The 13,886-nt window shown below is 40.9% G+C and overlaps 1 protein-coding gene across 1 annotated transcript in view; it reads left to right on the plus strand.

Moving 5' to 3' along the window:
- Positions 1–13,886, plus strand: part of LOC100714419 (uncharacterized) — a 247,343-nt gene that overhangs the window by 49,517 nt on the left and 183,940 nt on the right. Inside the window, exons 29-42 of the mRNA XM_063250621.1 lie at positions 213–309; positions 1,099–1,211; positions 2,099–2,224; positions 4,086–4,214; positions 4,465–4,575; positions 5,327–5,389; positions 9,162–9,296; positions 9,745–9,832; positions 10,879–11,017; positions 11,805–11,938; positions 12,051–12,085; positions 12,179–12,295; positions 12,713–12,861; positions 13,415–13,499. Of these exons, the coding sequence (XP_063106691.1) occupies positions 213–309; positions 1,099–1,211; positions 2,099–2,224; positions 4,086–4,214; positions 4,465–4,575; positions 5,327–5,389; positions 9,162–9,296; positions 9,745–9,832; positions 10,879–11,017; positions 11,805–11,938; positions 12,051–12,085; positions 12,179–12,295; positions 12,713–12,861; positions 13,415–13,499 (1,521 nt within the window). The remainder of the gene's footprint in view (positions 1–212; positions 310–1,098; positions 1,212–2,098; positions 2,225–4,085; positions 4,215–4,464; positions 4,576–5,326; positions 5,390–9,161; positions 9,297–9,744; positions 9,833–10,878; positions 11,018–11,804; positions 11,939–12,050; positions 12,086–12,178; positions 12,296–12,712; positions 12,862–13,414; positions 13,500–13,886) is intronic.

The following is a 13,886-nucleotide window of genomic DNA, read 5'->3' on the forward strand; positions in this document are numbered from 1 at the left end:
GTGTGTGCTTTGTGCTTAGTCTTCCCTGGCTGGGTGGGGCTTGTCACACTGTGCTCTGAGACAAGTGGGCCCATACCTGGTCAGCTTTGTTTGCCTGTGTTTAACTTACTTCTCAGGAAAGGCAAGACCCGTCTTAATAAACATATGGGCTGAATTTCCTAATGTGTCACAGTGTGTGCTAACCCTGTGTCCCTTCTCCCCCCTGATGTTAGTACAAGCTGAATACCTATGGTGTCCACCCTTACTACATGGGACTCGAGGAGGACGGCAATGCCCACAGTGTGCTGCTGCTGAACAGCAATGCCATGGGTAGGTGATGCCGATGCTCCTTTATTTTTTGGAATACTACTTACTCCTAAGTAATGTTAGAATTTGAGTGACCTGGCTGCCCCGAAGTCATAATTCCTATCTTGTGGATTTTGTTGTTATTCTGTGTAGCATTCTGTTTATTTCATTCCAGTGACAAGTAATAATAAGATTACTCCTTTTTTTTTTGACAGAAATCACATAGGAAGGGAAAACAAAACCAAGTTACTTCCAAATATCCTACAGTTCAGCTAGTGGGAACAACTATCTAACTTGAATGATTTGTAATCTATGAATCAGTGCACTTAATTTTGGGATGGTACATAGAATATTTGTGTGGTATTTAAGAAACCAATGGAAAATCAGGATGTAGGGAGAAAGTGATTCCTCCCTATATACGCCATGGATGAGGTAGCAATATTTCGTCATTGTCAGCCTCCTGTTTGACAGCACATGGTTACTGAATAAGATGCTAGAGCTAGCCTGAGCCTTGTAAACATGTGAACCCTCAGTTATATTTATTTAACCTTTTGTAAATTGCAATCTACTGTAAAACACAAGTTGAAATGATTTTTAAGAGCAAAACTGGAAAACATATAACATCGTAATATGGAACACCATAAAAGAAACATTGAAGTATGAGATCTGTAAATTCTTACTCAGCTTGTTTAATTCTTGTTAGTGAAGCGAAGAATATTTGCTCTCATATTCTATAAAGAGATATATGGATGCCAGAGCTAATTCTTCATCATGAAGTTTTCCAAGTTGGTTAACATTTTCCTATCTTTTCAGATGTGACGTTCCAGCCCTTGCCTGCCCTGACATACCGAACCACGGGGGGAATTCTGGACTTTTATGTGTTCTTGGGCCCAACTCCAGAGCTTGTTACCCAGCAGTACACTGAGGTAGGAGAATATTTTTTGCTTATCAGGTATTTATTTAGACCTTCTGTATTCTACAGGCTATATCCATTTATATAAATGTCACATGATAAATGGAATCATTGTTTTTCAGAGGTGTATACGTTTTATAGGGAAGCACATATGTTAAATAACTGTTAAATTAAACTTATTGTAGAGTAGTAGAAGTGGCCATGCTAACATTGATGGTGACAAGGCTAGTTGTAGTGGAGTGTGCTTTATTCTGGGTAGAGCCATGGCGATGATAAGGACGGTAGAGTTGATCCTAGTGGCTGTGGGTTGGAGGGAATGATGTTAGTTTTGGTGATGGAATAGCAGTGAAGTTGTAGTGGTGGTGACGTGCTGGTGGTGGTGGTGAGGTTGGGAAATGTGACACTGATTTGAAGGGTGTTGATAATGTGGTTGTTGTGAGGAGTGTTGGTGCTTGTGGCAGCAATGACAGGAACTTGTATAATAATTACATCTATTATTTACTGCATATCAAAGAATTTAATACATGTTTTCTCATCCTAAAAGCCCTAGACAGATGTTACTATTGCCTCCAATTTATAGATAAAGAAAGCAAGCACACAACAATACTTCTCTTTCCTTAATGTTCACAGGAGAGCCACCCAGGCATTTTTCCTTTGGCTTATGGTTTCCCACCATATAAATTAGACCAAATCTAAGAATTAGAGCAAGCCCAGATTTTCCAGAATTCTTATAGGAGATTCAGTATAGCAGAAATAATTACTTCTTGTATTGCCACGGTTCTGCATCCTTTCAGTTAATCTCTGGATTTGAATTTATTGACTGCCTAATTGGAGAATTGATGTATAACATTATTCTGGCCTTTTCTTTATAAGGACTATTATTTTTTGTCTATTTTCTAGGTTATTGGTCGGCCTGTGATGGTGCCTTACTGGTCCCTGGGGTTCCAGCTATGTCGCTATGGATATGAGAATGACTCTGAGATTGCCAGCCTGTATGATGACATGGTGGCTGCCCAGATCCCCTATGTACGTAAAGGACCTGTGCATTAGCTCTGAGATCTTGTAGCTAGCTCACATATCTTACTGTCTGGATTAGGTGTAGAGTTTTATTATTTTCTGGAGGAAGACAAAGAGTTTTCTCACATTATGTCACAATGAGTATCAGCCCAACACAGTTATACACATGGGAACCTTGGCTCCCACCTAGGTCCTAGAGGACTGAAGGCTCACAGCAATGACATAAAGCTGATGTAGGCTTTTTCTACTGTGTCGTGCTCTTTTCCATTTCCTTTCCATGACTTCAAAGCGTTTAGTGTAAAATCCTTTGGTCCTGTAAGAATAAATGTCCCTTAAACAATAGTTTTGCTTATCAAAAAGGAATTAAAATGCATGAGGCTATTGTATGTGGCGATGTGTCTTCTGTTCGAGTGCCTGGTGACTGCAGCACAGTGTTTCTACTCACTTTGGGTCAATCACAGGCTGACCATGGGGATCTTGGCGTGGTTTTCCAGAGCAAGTGCATATGCAAACAAACCAGAGGCCAAGAGGGGCACAATAATCCAAACTGACCCCATGGGCCACTTTTATGTTTAAATTTATTCTCCTTAATGTACAATGAAAAGAAATGACATCACAAAGTATATGGTCTTCTTAAGAGAGTTGTGTCTGATTACCTACAAGATTGGATGAAATATTTATACACAGCTTTGTGGAGTTTTTTGTTTTATAGTAGATTTTGTGTCCATATGGTTTTATGATTCATACTGTGTTATGATTGCACCGTTCTCATTACTTTTAGTGAACAAAGGTCATTAATACTACAGATGGCATTCTGGGAGAGGTAACCATAACCAGTCTTTAATATTGGCAAATCAAAGCACTTTCTCCGAATGTGTTTTATTTTTCACTGTAAAAGCCCTTGCACATACACATTACCATCTTTTATCCTTTTGCTCACTTAGAGATTTTTCTTTTTTTTTGTCTTTTTCTTTTTTATTGGTACCGGGGATTGAACTCACGACTGCCTGCTTGCAAGGCGGGCACTTATGCCGCTGAGCTAAATCCCAAGCCCCTCACTTAGAGATTTTTAAGTTTAAAAATTGCCTCCAATTTATAGATAAAGAAAGAAAGCACACAACAATACTTTTTTTAAGTTTAAAATTGCCTCCAATTTATAGATAAAGAAAGCAAGCACACAACAATACTTCTCTTTCTAGTAAAGTAGAAAAGTAACTAAGACTTTTAGTCTTAGTTACTTTTCTCCTTGCTGGGACAAAATATTCAACAGCCAAAGGAGGAAAGATTTATTTTGGCCTGTTTGTAGAGGTTTCTGTGCATAGTCAAGTGGCTCCAAAGCAGGGTGGCATGGCAGCCGAGCGTCAGAGAGAGGAAACAGTTCACAGAGTGTGAGGCATGAGACAGCAGCAGCAAGCATCAAAAGCAGCAGAAAGAGCAGAAACAATAGCAAAGCAAACCTCCTTTTCCTTTTTATCCTATCCACGCTATGAACCTTTGGGGTGGTGCCACTTACCCAGGTTGGGCCTTTCAACAATGCACAAATACAACTATGAAAAATCACTTAGTAGACTAATTCAGATGACTGTTACCCTCAAACCCAGTAACTCATACCTTAGAAGCAGCCATCTCTGAAGAGTTCCACCAATGAGCATATGAGGATTTAGGGGAACAATCAGAAATCATACCAGTTTATTTTTAAAAATTTGAAAAATGAGATAAAGTTTCTGTACGTATATCAAAAAATTCCAGAGTCATGATTTGAAAGAGCCTGCGAGAAACCTTTCAACTTCCCCACCAGTTGGATGATTGCAGCCTTTCAAAATTGGATTGTACCACCTGAGCCCCTGTGTTTCCCTGTGTCCTCCCACAGGACGTGCAGTACTCAGACATCGACTACATGGAGCGGCAGCTGGACTTCACTCTCAGCCCCAAGTTTGCTGGGTTACCGGCTCTGATTGATCGCCTGAAGGCCGATGGGATGCGGGTCATCCTCATCTTGGTTAGTCCTGTGTGAATGTGACTAGTATGGGCAGTGGCTGCCCTCGATGGAGAATGCATTAGGCTGTATTTTCTTTTGTGCTGCAAGAAGAGAAATTGAAGCACAACGAGAATTTGATATTCTAGGGTTGATGGATGTATTAAAGTTCAGATGGAAGCCAGAGACACCTGTGTCAACAATTCCCCTGTCTCCTGCCCCTTTGTCGTTCCCTGGCTGTGGTTTCCCCTCCTGACTTGTGCTTTGCTTTCAGGACCCAGCCATTTCTGGCAATGAGACGCAGCCCTACCCTGCCTTCACTCGGGGTGTGGAAGATGATGTCTTCATCAAGTACCCAAATGATGGAGGCATTGTCTGGGGAAAGGTATGACCTAAGGGATGGATGATCCACCAATCCCAGGCTAGGGCAGTATCTTAGAGGTGGTAGAATGTTTGTCAGAATTGTTTCTTGGTCCTTTGCATTTGGGATCTGAGGTCCATACTTTTAATTTTTCAATCAAGGTTAGTTGGTACAGGCGAGAATTTTGTAGAATCTACCTGACTCTATGTTGGAGACCACAAATTCACAGTGGCTCATTTTGCACAGTTCCCTAAGTTTCAAATGTAGATTTGAGATTAGAGTATCACCTTTGGAGACTTCTCATTAATTCTTTTTCATGGGCTATCATCTGCCACCCACTAATATTAAAGTAAAATTCCTAAGATTAAAAAGAACGCTGCAGGGCAAGATCCTTCTTAGCATAAGATCATCTCTACACTCTTGAGTCTTTCCAGGATTATTCATTTACTCCTGAAACTGCAGACCTTGAATCTTGTGCTAGTTATACTTTAGGCATCCATTAGAAAGTGGCTGCATTGGAGTATCTTGGTCCCTGCCCCTGCTGAGGCATGGGCCTCCCAGCACCCCACCATGCATTACTCAATTTTCTCCGTTTCTCATTTCATCCTCTTGCCATAGCCCTCATACAGGCAGTTGGGCATCTTGACCAGGTCTTCAGTCCCTCTAGATTAGACATACATGCTAATTGATGCATTAGTGACCGTTAAAGCATAGTTTCAATTTTCTTGGGAAATACTGTATGGTGCATTGCTGTTGAATGTTTGTTTCTCCACAGGTTTGGCCTGATTTCCCTGATGTTGTTGTTGATCCCTCTCTAGACTGGGATAGTCAAGTAGAGGTAAGAGCCCCACTGTGCATCTTTGTGGAGGGTTTTTTGGGACCAAGGAGCCTTACCCAGGTTTCTGGAAATTCCCTGCCATGGGTATGGGTTCAGCAAAGGATAAACACTTAGGAATTATGTCCTGAGTGTACATAAGTCTGTGTGCAGATTTCTTCATATACAGTAAAGATCTGTTTCCTGTAGCAATGAAGGTACTGTTAAGGTGTTGTTATCCTTGGGAAAGTGAGAGATCTTCAGATTTTTTTCATGGCTTTAGATGACTCTGGTAATTTCGCCCTCAAAGCTGTCAGATTTCAAAGGCCCCTGAAATCCTGATTACACCTCACGTACAAGTGCTACTTCCCTCTGAATCAATGTGGTTATAGTTGTTTAGATAACTCTCTTACTTACAGTGTCCAAGCTTTCTCTTTAGTTATTGAGTCTTTCTCTGCACATTATTTGTTCTTTTATTCTTCTCTACCTTGTCATGTATAAATCCCCACTGTCAGGTTCCTTGAATCTTGAGTCTTTCCACTTTTCTCTTTCTCCTTAATTTCCCATCTTTCTTGAAAATTCTTTCCTAGGAACAGTTTCTTGTTTGCAATGGATTCTGATAGCCCCTACAGCTGGACATAAATGCTGTCCAGCATCATCAATCATTTGTTACCTGAGTGAATTGGTGCTGCTTGTTATTCAGTAGCTTCAACTGTATTCTACCCTGTGATATGTACACCGTGAAGTGATGTTACCCACTGTTCTGATAACATCTCTGAGCAGGGTTCCCTTAGTTCTTAAAAATCATTATCTCTCCTGACCTTGTTTCACTCTTTTTCTGCAATGATTACTCTTTCCATAGGATATTTTAGCCCAAGGAACTGCATAGAATTGTTTTTAAGTCATTGAAGAGATATTTTTCTTTTACCACCAGTAGTACTGAAAGGCATAAGGGGTCCAATATCTGGCCTGTGTGGTCAACAAGGTGGTGGACATTTTACTACTATGAAACTCTGTCAGTTTAAGAATGAATAAATGTTTATCAGTGTTGTGAGAAGAAAGCACAGCAGTAAAGTTTTATAGTATTACTCAAAGCCCAAGGCCAAGAGCCCTTTAAATAGCTCTTAAAAAATATCGGATTCTATCTGATGGATGGGGGTTTATGTGAAAGATTTCCCATTATAAGGTAGTCCTGAAGGCACATTATCAGTGTTGGATAGAAGAATAATATTATACCGAACCTGCATATCTGAGGAGAAATTTCTCAGGTGGGACAGCTCTCCCGGAATAGTGAAAATAGGTATGACTGGTTAGGCATGTATTCTTTTGTGGTGTTACTTTCTGACTGCATGTATCCTAGTTGACAGTAGTGCCCTAGCTCTAAAACATGACACAGGTACTGTTGAACAGGATGCCTGTCTTTGGGCTGTATATGTCTTCATGTTTTGTCCGTAGAGGCAGTAGAAGAGACTGCATTTGATTGGGGCACGTTTCTCAAATTTGCAAGAGAGTTTCAGACTGAGCTCTATATTGTTTTCTTTTTGTGATCTTTTACAAGTATCTATGTGTCTGTCTGTCTATCTACCTATGTAAGATGTGATGAGAATTTGAGGGAAATGACCTATCCATTCTCCTTTCCTCCATTCTTATAAATAATCACATGAATTTTGGTGTTTCACGTGGTTCATGTGGTCACACAAATGTGCCAGGCAGAGGCACTGGTGGACACAGGATTCCATAGTTATATTTTTGCATTGATAGTGGGGCTGCTTCATTCGTCATATGGTTGCGTATTAGCATATGAAACCTACAGCCCATCAGCCACTGGAGTGACTACTAACCCTAATGATGAGGTTATTTGGAGGCCTGTGCTTCAGTGTTGATTATCACACAGTGATTGGGAAACAGCATGTGACTTTCAGTGTGTGGTGTCCAGGGTCGCCCATAGAATTCAGTTGCTCCAAATGAAAATTTTGCTTTTGAGGGAAACACTTTATTTGGAATCACAGGAATTGCAGCTTAGTACCCACAGTGGATTAGAATAAGCAATTCTTGATCCAGTCATTCGGGTATGCATAGCTCTGGTTCAATATCCAAGTAAGTATAAGCAAAGAGGAAGGGTGGAATGTTGACAGAGTACAGATGGCCTCACCCTTAGTGAATGGAAATGAATGATTCGAGTGTGACTTATTGAGGTTAATATAACATGGTTGGCTTAATTTCCACTTGCATCCTCTTGTTGATCAAACTGTAATGCAGACATAGCTAATATTTGCTTTTCATCCTACTCCTCTGTTCCCTCTGTATCCTGTTGTTTCTGACCTTGCCTGGGATGGAGTCTCTGGAGTGGAATGTTGTTTTCTCCTAGTTTTATGGTTTCATTTCTTTCAGTCATTTGAAGATGCTTCCAAAGATTTCTAATAATGTGACTTCTTGCTTTTTGTAAGAAAGGTCTGTGCACGCAGATCTATTTGCATGTTTTTATGTTTTCTCTAGACATGTGATTTTCTCTAGACAATTGATTTTGTGTACTGTGAGTAGGAACTGATATTCCCTTAGGTAAAGGTCTTTCTGTTGCTCCTCTGCCCTTACCCCCAATATTATTGAGCTATTTCACTATTAGAAAATGAATGGTGTGATTAACCAGAGGAGATTGTTTATAGAGGTCTACCAGCTATCATCATGTCCTTTACAAGGAACATGGAGTATACAGACATTTTTGAATTTTGCTGCTTAAAGATATGAGACTTTACAATTAAACCGGACATTTATTGTTGTTTCTTATGAATTATTATGTCTGGCTAAGAAGATATAATAATAAAGGAGCAAAAAATAGAACAGAAGAATATCAGAACATTTTCTTCTAAAAGCATTCAGTCCAATTACACAGATCCCTGTTTTAAAATTTTATTTTTATTAGTACATATTTGAAGTCCACAATGATTCCATTATTCATGGGGAGTATGTGCACAGCACATCTTTCTTGTTTTTAATATCTGTCTGCTGTTCCTGTTCTTCCTTCCTCCATTTCTTAATCCCCTTCCCTTTTGCCAAGAGTGGCACTTTAAATCTATATTTACAGTTCACATAAGGACATTATGTTTACTATTTGAGGGTGCAGGGAGAGTGGGCATTGAAACTTTCTCCTAAGGTCCCCTCATTTCACATTAGACACAGCTGCACAATACTTTTATATGTGTGTCTTTAATAAGAGTGCATTTGTTGGTTCATAATATGGGTCCTTTACTATGTGAAATGTGGTACTAGGTTAAGGAGAGAGAGGAATGAAAGTATAGCTGCACTTTTTATGTAGTTAAGAAACTATAGAAAATAAAGATGCATCCAGGTGTAATATCACAAGCGCAAATTGTATGCCTTCCTCTCAATCCTAGCTGATGTTTTGTTGTAACCTGCTACGGCACATCTCATTTCTACTCTTTCTCCTTATCATCGTTCTGCCTCTTGCCTTGTCTTTGAGAAGAGTTTAGGAAATATCTGGACAGAAGTTGAAGGCTGAGCATCCAGAGCATCAGATTATGAGATGAGGTTGCTGTTGCTGTTCATATTAACCTGTAGGGGTAATCAACCTCTGCATGTCTTCCAAACTCTAGGGTATATGATTTGTGCTCATTCTTCTGTATTGTACTCAAGAAACCTACGCAGGTTTGTTCTGTTCGGCCTATCACGATCTACCACCTGACAGTGTAGTCTTTGCATGGGTTACATTGTAAGTAAGTGTTTGCTTGCTGTGTAATACATTCATTTAGCACAAATGAGTTATACTTTGTTTTTATAGCAATACCGAGCTTATGTGGCTTTCCCAGACTTTTTCCGTAATTCAACTGTCCTGTGGTGGAAGAGGGAGATTCAAGAGCTGTACAACAACACACAGAATCCAGAGAAGAGCTTGAAATTTGATGGCATGTGGATTGTAAGTGTGTGCATATGTGTTCCTTACACATGGATAGGTGTGCATATCTTTTTCTTTCTTAAGTTGCAGATCTGTGACTTCTAGATGTGAATAATAGTGAAGAATGCTTTGCATATTTCAAAAACACTTAGTCACTCAGTATGGGGAAGCCATGATACCCTTCAAACCTTGTATCTTGCCCTAGGTTTCTGGTGCAAGACCTCCTGGGCCATTACTAGGAATGCTTTGCAGGTTTCCTTGCCCTAAGAGAGAATTTTTGTCACCCTCTGACCAGTCACCTTGTAGGTATTAACTGAGTTTTTAAGTTGTTCTTCTCTGGATTTGATGAACTTCCTGCTGCAAGCATGTATAGAGATTCCAGTATTTTAAATAATTTATTCACTACTCTCTTTTCTCTGGACAGGACATGATTATCTTTTAAAATGAACTATGAACACTTATTTTGTAGGACATGAATGAACCAGCAAGTTTTGTGAATGGAGCTGTCCCTTCAGGCTGCAGGAATGGTACTCTGAACCATCCTCCCTACATGCCATGTAAGGACCCTAAGCCTCTCTGCAGTGTATCCCTAGATAAACGTAGGGTGACACCTAGAAGAGCCCAGCATCTAGGGGTTTATCCTGAGCCCTGAGGACATGCCCTAATTGATCCGATGGTTTTTGGAAATCAAGACAAAATCACTTTTAGGACTTTACTCAACTTATGGTCTGCAGTGTACTGGGCCAGAGGGATTGATGTTGAACACCTTGATGGAGTCCTCACTGTAGGTTAGAATAAATAGTATTCTTTCTGGGAAAACTATAGGAGGGATCCATGAGCAATCATGTTATGGTTAAGTTTCACAGTTCAATGTCTTACACAGAAAAGGGAATGAGGACTAAATGCAATAATGATGTTATCTTAAGTGTTTTCCCCTCAGATTTTATTTGAAATTTCAGGAGACTGTAATTTCTCCAAAGAAGTCTCACACATTGATTTCAAAGCTGTCCATTAATCTCTTTGGTGAATGGTTGAGGAGCTCAATGCTTTCTACTTTCAAGAAGCACCTCTTGTTGCCACTCATCTATGAGACAGATTAATTCATGATCTCTCTTAGTTTTTGGTGATAGTATATCTTCAATGATTTATTTTGCCACTAATTGATTTAAATTAATGGTATCCTCTTCTATTGTGGGTCATGGACTTTATTGACCTTGAAGTTGTGTTTGTATTTTAATCCCTAGAAATTATACTTTCTATAAATTTGGCGACTTTCCATAGATTATATAAAGTTCCATGTCTCAACTTTTTATACTATAGGCAATCACTAATCTTCCTCCTAGAATTGTCTAAAATCAGTTAGAAGTTAAAATAGAGTGTATCATCCCTAATGATATAGTGTTTAAGAACCCTGAGTTTTCTGGCAGGAAATTCTGCTTTCTGTAGTGAACTTGATGTTGAAAATTCTGGGGTAAATGGTCATACCACAGCACCCACTGTTGTTACCTTGTCCCTGGGAAGCAGGAAATAATCTTCAGATTCAGAGTATCTTCCCTTAAAAAGGCTGCGGGTGGTTTTGACATTTCTAAATCTTTCCCCTTAGATTTGGAGGACAGAAATGGTGGCCTAAGCAGTAAGACCCTGTGCATGGAGGGTGAGCAGATCCTTCCAGATGGTTCCAGAGTGCGTCACTACGATGTGCACAGCCTGTATGGATGGTCTCAAACCAGGCCCACCTATGAGTGAGTTTCTCTCTGCCTTCTCTAGTTGATAAAATCTGTAGGATCAGCCAGTGATGGGTGTAGAATCTCTACAGTTCTTTGATGTATCATGCGAAGATTTAGGGAGAGTTTAAGTACAAGCCATTTTAAATCTTAAACAAAAAGCCTGCAAGCATACAGCCAGGCCCTATTACTGTAGCTGATATGACCGAAGTAAATAAGTCAGTTTTTCCGATCATAGAGAAACTAACAATCCAAATGGGTCACACACAGAGGGTTACCAGTGCTGTGACAGCATTGATTAGAAGTCTCAAAAGTAATAAGAATGATAAGTGCGTTTTTTTCATCTCAAAATGGACATATCCCTATTTTTCACCTACTGTGTTTGAATAGTTCCTGCGTATCCTGTTTAATTAACCTTTTCTAGTTTGTGAAGTCACTGGATAGTATTTATAACCTTCAGTGAATCTGTAAAAAAGAACTTGCCTCTTTCCTCCTCTTGGATAGAAAACCAAGTCTCGTGTTAATAAGTAACAGAGTTAGTGCTTGTTTACAATTTCAGGATAACCACGTGATTTTATCATATTGTGAACTCATGGTAAACACTGAAAAAATAAACCAGTCATATTAATGGCCTCCATCAGTGTGCACCACCCTACCTGAGTTCCATGTATTCTTGTTCTGATGAGGTGTGAGGCAAACAGTTCCTCACCATGCCCTAGCCACCGGGAACTTTACAAGGCAGAGGCCTGTAGCCTTTCTTTTCCTACTTTGGTGTCATTTCACCCCCTTGCTGTCCTCCAACCAGAGCCGTGCAGGAGGTGACAGGACAGCGAGGGATTGTCATCACCCGCTCCACATTCCCCTCTTCTGGCCGCTGGGCAGGACACTGGCTGGGAGACAACACGGCCGCGTGGGACCAGCTGAAGAAATCGATCATTGGTAAGTGGGTCTGTTGGCAGGGCTGTGGTGGCAGGGAGGGGTGAGGGAGGAGGGGCAGGAGGAGCCAGCAGGGCCCCATGCCACCCTGACACACATGTGGTTCCCATTGCAGGCATGATGGAGTTCAGCCTCTTTGGCATGTCCTATGTAAGTGGCCTTCAGATCCCTCCTGATTGCTTCCAAGGTGGTGCCAGCATTCAGAAATCACCACCGACCTGGTTTTATTTCCTCTTGTTTCAGACCGGGGCAGACATCTGTGGGTTCTTTCAAGATGCCGATTATGAGATGTGTGCTCGCTGGATGCAGCTGGGGGCCTTTTACCCCTTCTCCAGGAACCACAACACCATTGGCACCAGGGTAGGGCCTCAGCTCCCGCTGACTGCTGTGTAGTTTATTTGTTTTTCCTTTTTGTTTTTTTCACTTAAAATGCACAACCATTTTTGAGCTAAGTTCAACCAACTGTTTCCTTGGGGAAATCATCCAAATTGTGAAGCCCTCCTCTCAGCATACCATATTCTTTGGTATTGTGTAGGGAATAATTGGGCTCAGCAAGGTTTTTCAACATTATTTGAGAGAAATATCTGAAACAAACTTGTATTTGCTTTCTAGGAGTGCTTCAGTGTCCCTTTCCAGCATATTCATAATATTCTTGAAGTCTCCCCTGTCGTTACCTTTAGTTTAGTTATGTGTGAGCCATGTGGAAAGTGTGCACTGACCCTCTGAGCTTTGTGATTTCCCCTTGCAAAATGCTGAACTGTCCTTTTCCCCCTTTAGAGACAAGACCCTGTGTCCTGGGATGCTGCCTTTGTGACTATTTCAAAAAGTGTGTTGGAGACCAGATACACCCTGTTGCCTTACCTCTACACCTTGATGCACAAGGCCCACACAGAGGGCGTCACTGTCGTGAGGCCTCTCCTGCACGAGTGAGTGTCCCCCTGGTACCTTGCGCACTAAGGCAGAATGCATTTCTTTTTGTAGAGTGGTAGTGCATGCAGAGAATTTCTCCAAGCAGAAGATATGATTTCTCTTTTATTATAAGATCATAACACCGAGATGATAATTGCACTTTTAATAGTCCCTGAAGAAAAGATATTTATCAGCTGACAAAATGTCTTAAAGGATTCTACACAATACAGCATAATTGTATGTAATTTGTCAATGCAGACACAGGTCTCCATTTCTTTTTTTTACCGTTGTTGTTTGCCTGGGCCTAAATGAGTTTAGTTAACCAAAGAAGATACTTAGTGAGAGACGAAAGCGATGAGGGCCAACCTGCGGTTTAGCATGTGCCATGGTGAGGAAATATCTTTCTGCCTTCAGAGGAGCCTGACCTGTGGAGAGCGGGGCTCCATATTTTCAGTGACACTCAGAAGTGAGGATGGCAGTGAATGCAGCTGAATTCTTCACACAGAGTTGAAGCTGAGGTCTTTCCTCAGACCCTGGGATCTGATTGTGACCAGTTTCTTTTCCTTCCAGGTTTGTGTCAGACCGTGTGACCTGGGATGTAGACAGTCAGTTCCTGCTGGGCCCGGCCTTGCTGGTCAGCCCTGTCCTGGAGCCTGTGAGTGTGGAGGGCCGTGCTGGTGGGTGGAGGATCTGAGCTGTGAGGCTGGGTGACTAGGGAAGGAGAAGCCAGCAGGGGTATGAAGTTGCCTGAGTCATGGCTTCTTGTTCTACCTTGTTCTCTTTTTCTCCTGAGTCGAAGAATATGGCTTCAATATTGTGGTATCAGCCTCCACTTCTTTAATGTCTGCCTGAAAATCCTGGTTAGAACCATAAGAAAAACAAACAAACAAATAAAGCAACAACCATTTTGTCCTAATACCCTCAAGAGACATTTGAGAATTTAACATTTCTCCAAGCAGGAAGAGTATATATGGATTTCATTACAGTGTCCTGTCACGATTAGAACACTTTGCAAGAGAGCTATCCACAGACATGTGTGTTA

The sequence above is a fragment of the Cavia porcellus genome, unplaced genomic scaffold, assembly GCF_034190915.1.
Source record: "Cavia porcellus strain 051 isolate PalLab524CR breed Dunkin Hartley unplaced genomic scaffold, mCavPor4.1 scaffold_6, whole genome shotgun sequence".
NCBI lineage: Eukaryota > Metazoa > Chordata > Mammalia > Rodentia > Caviidae > Cavia > Cavia porcellus.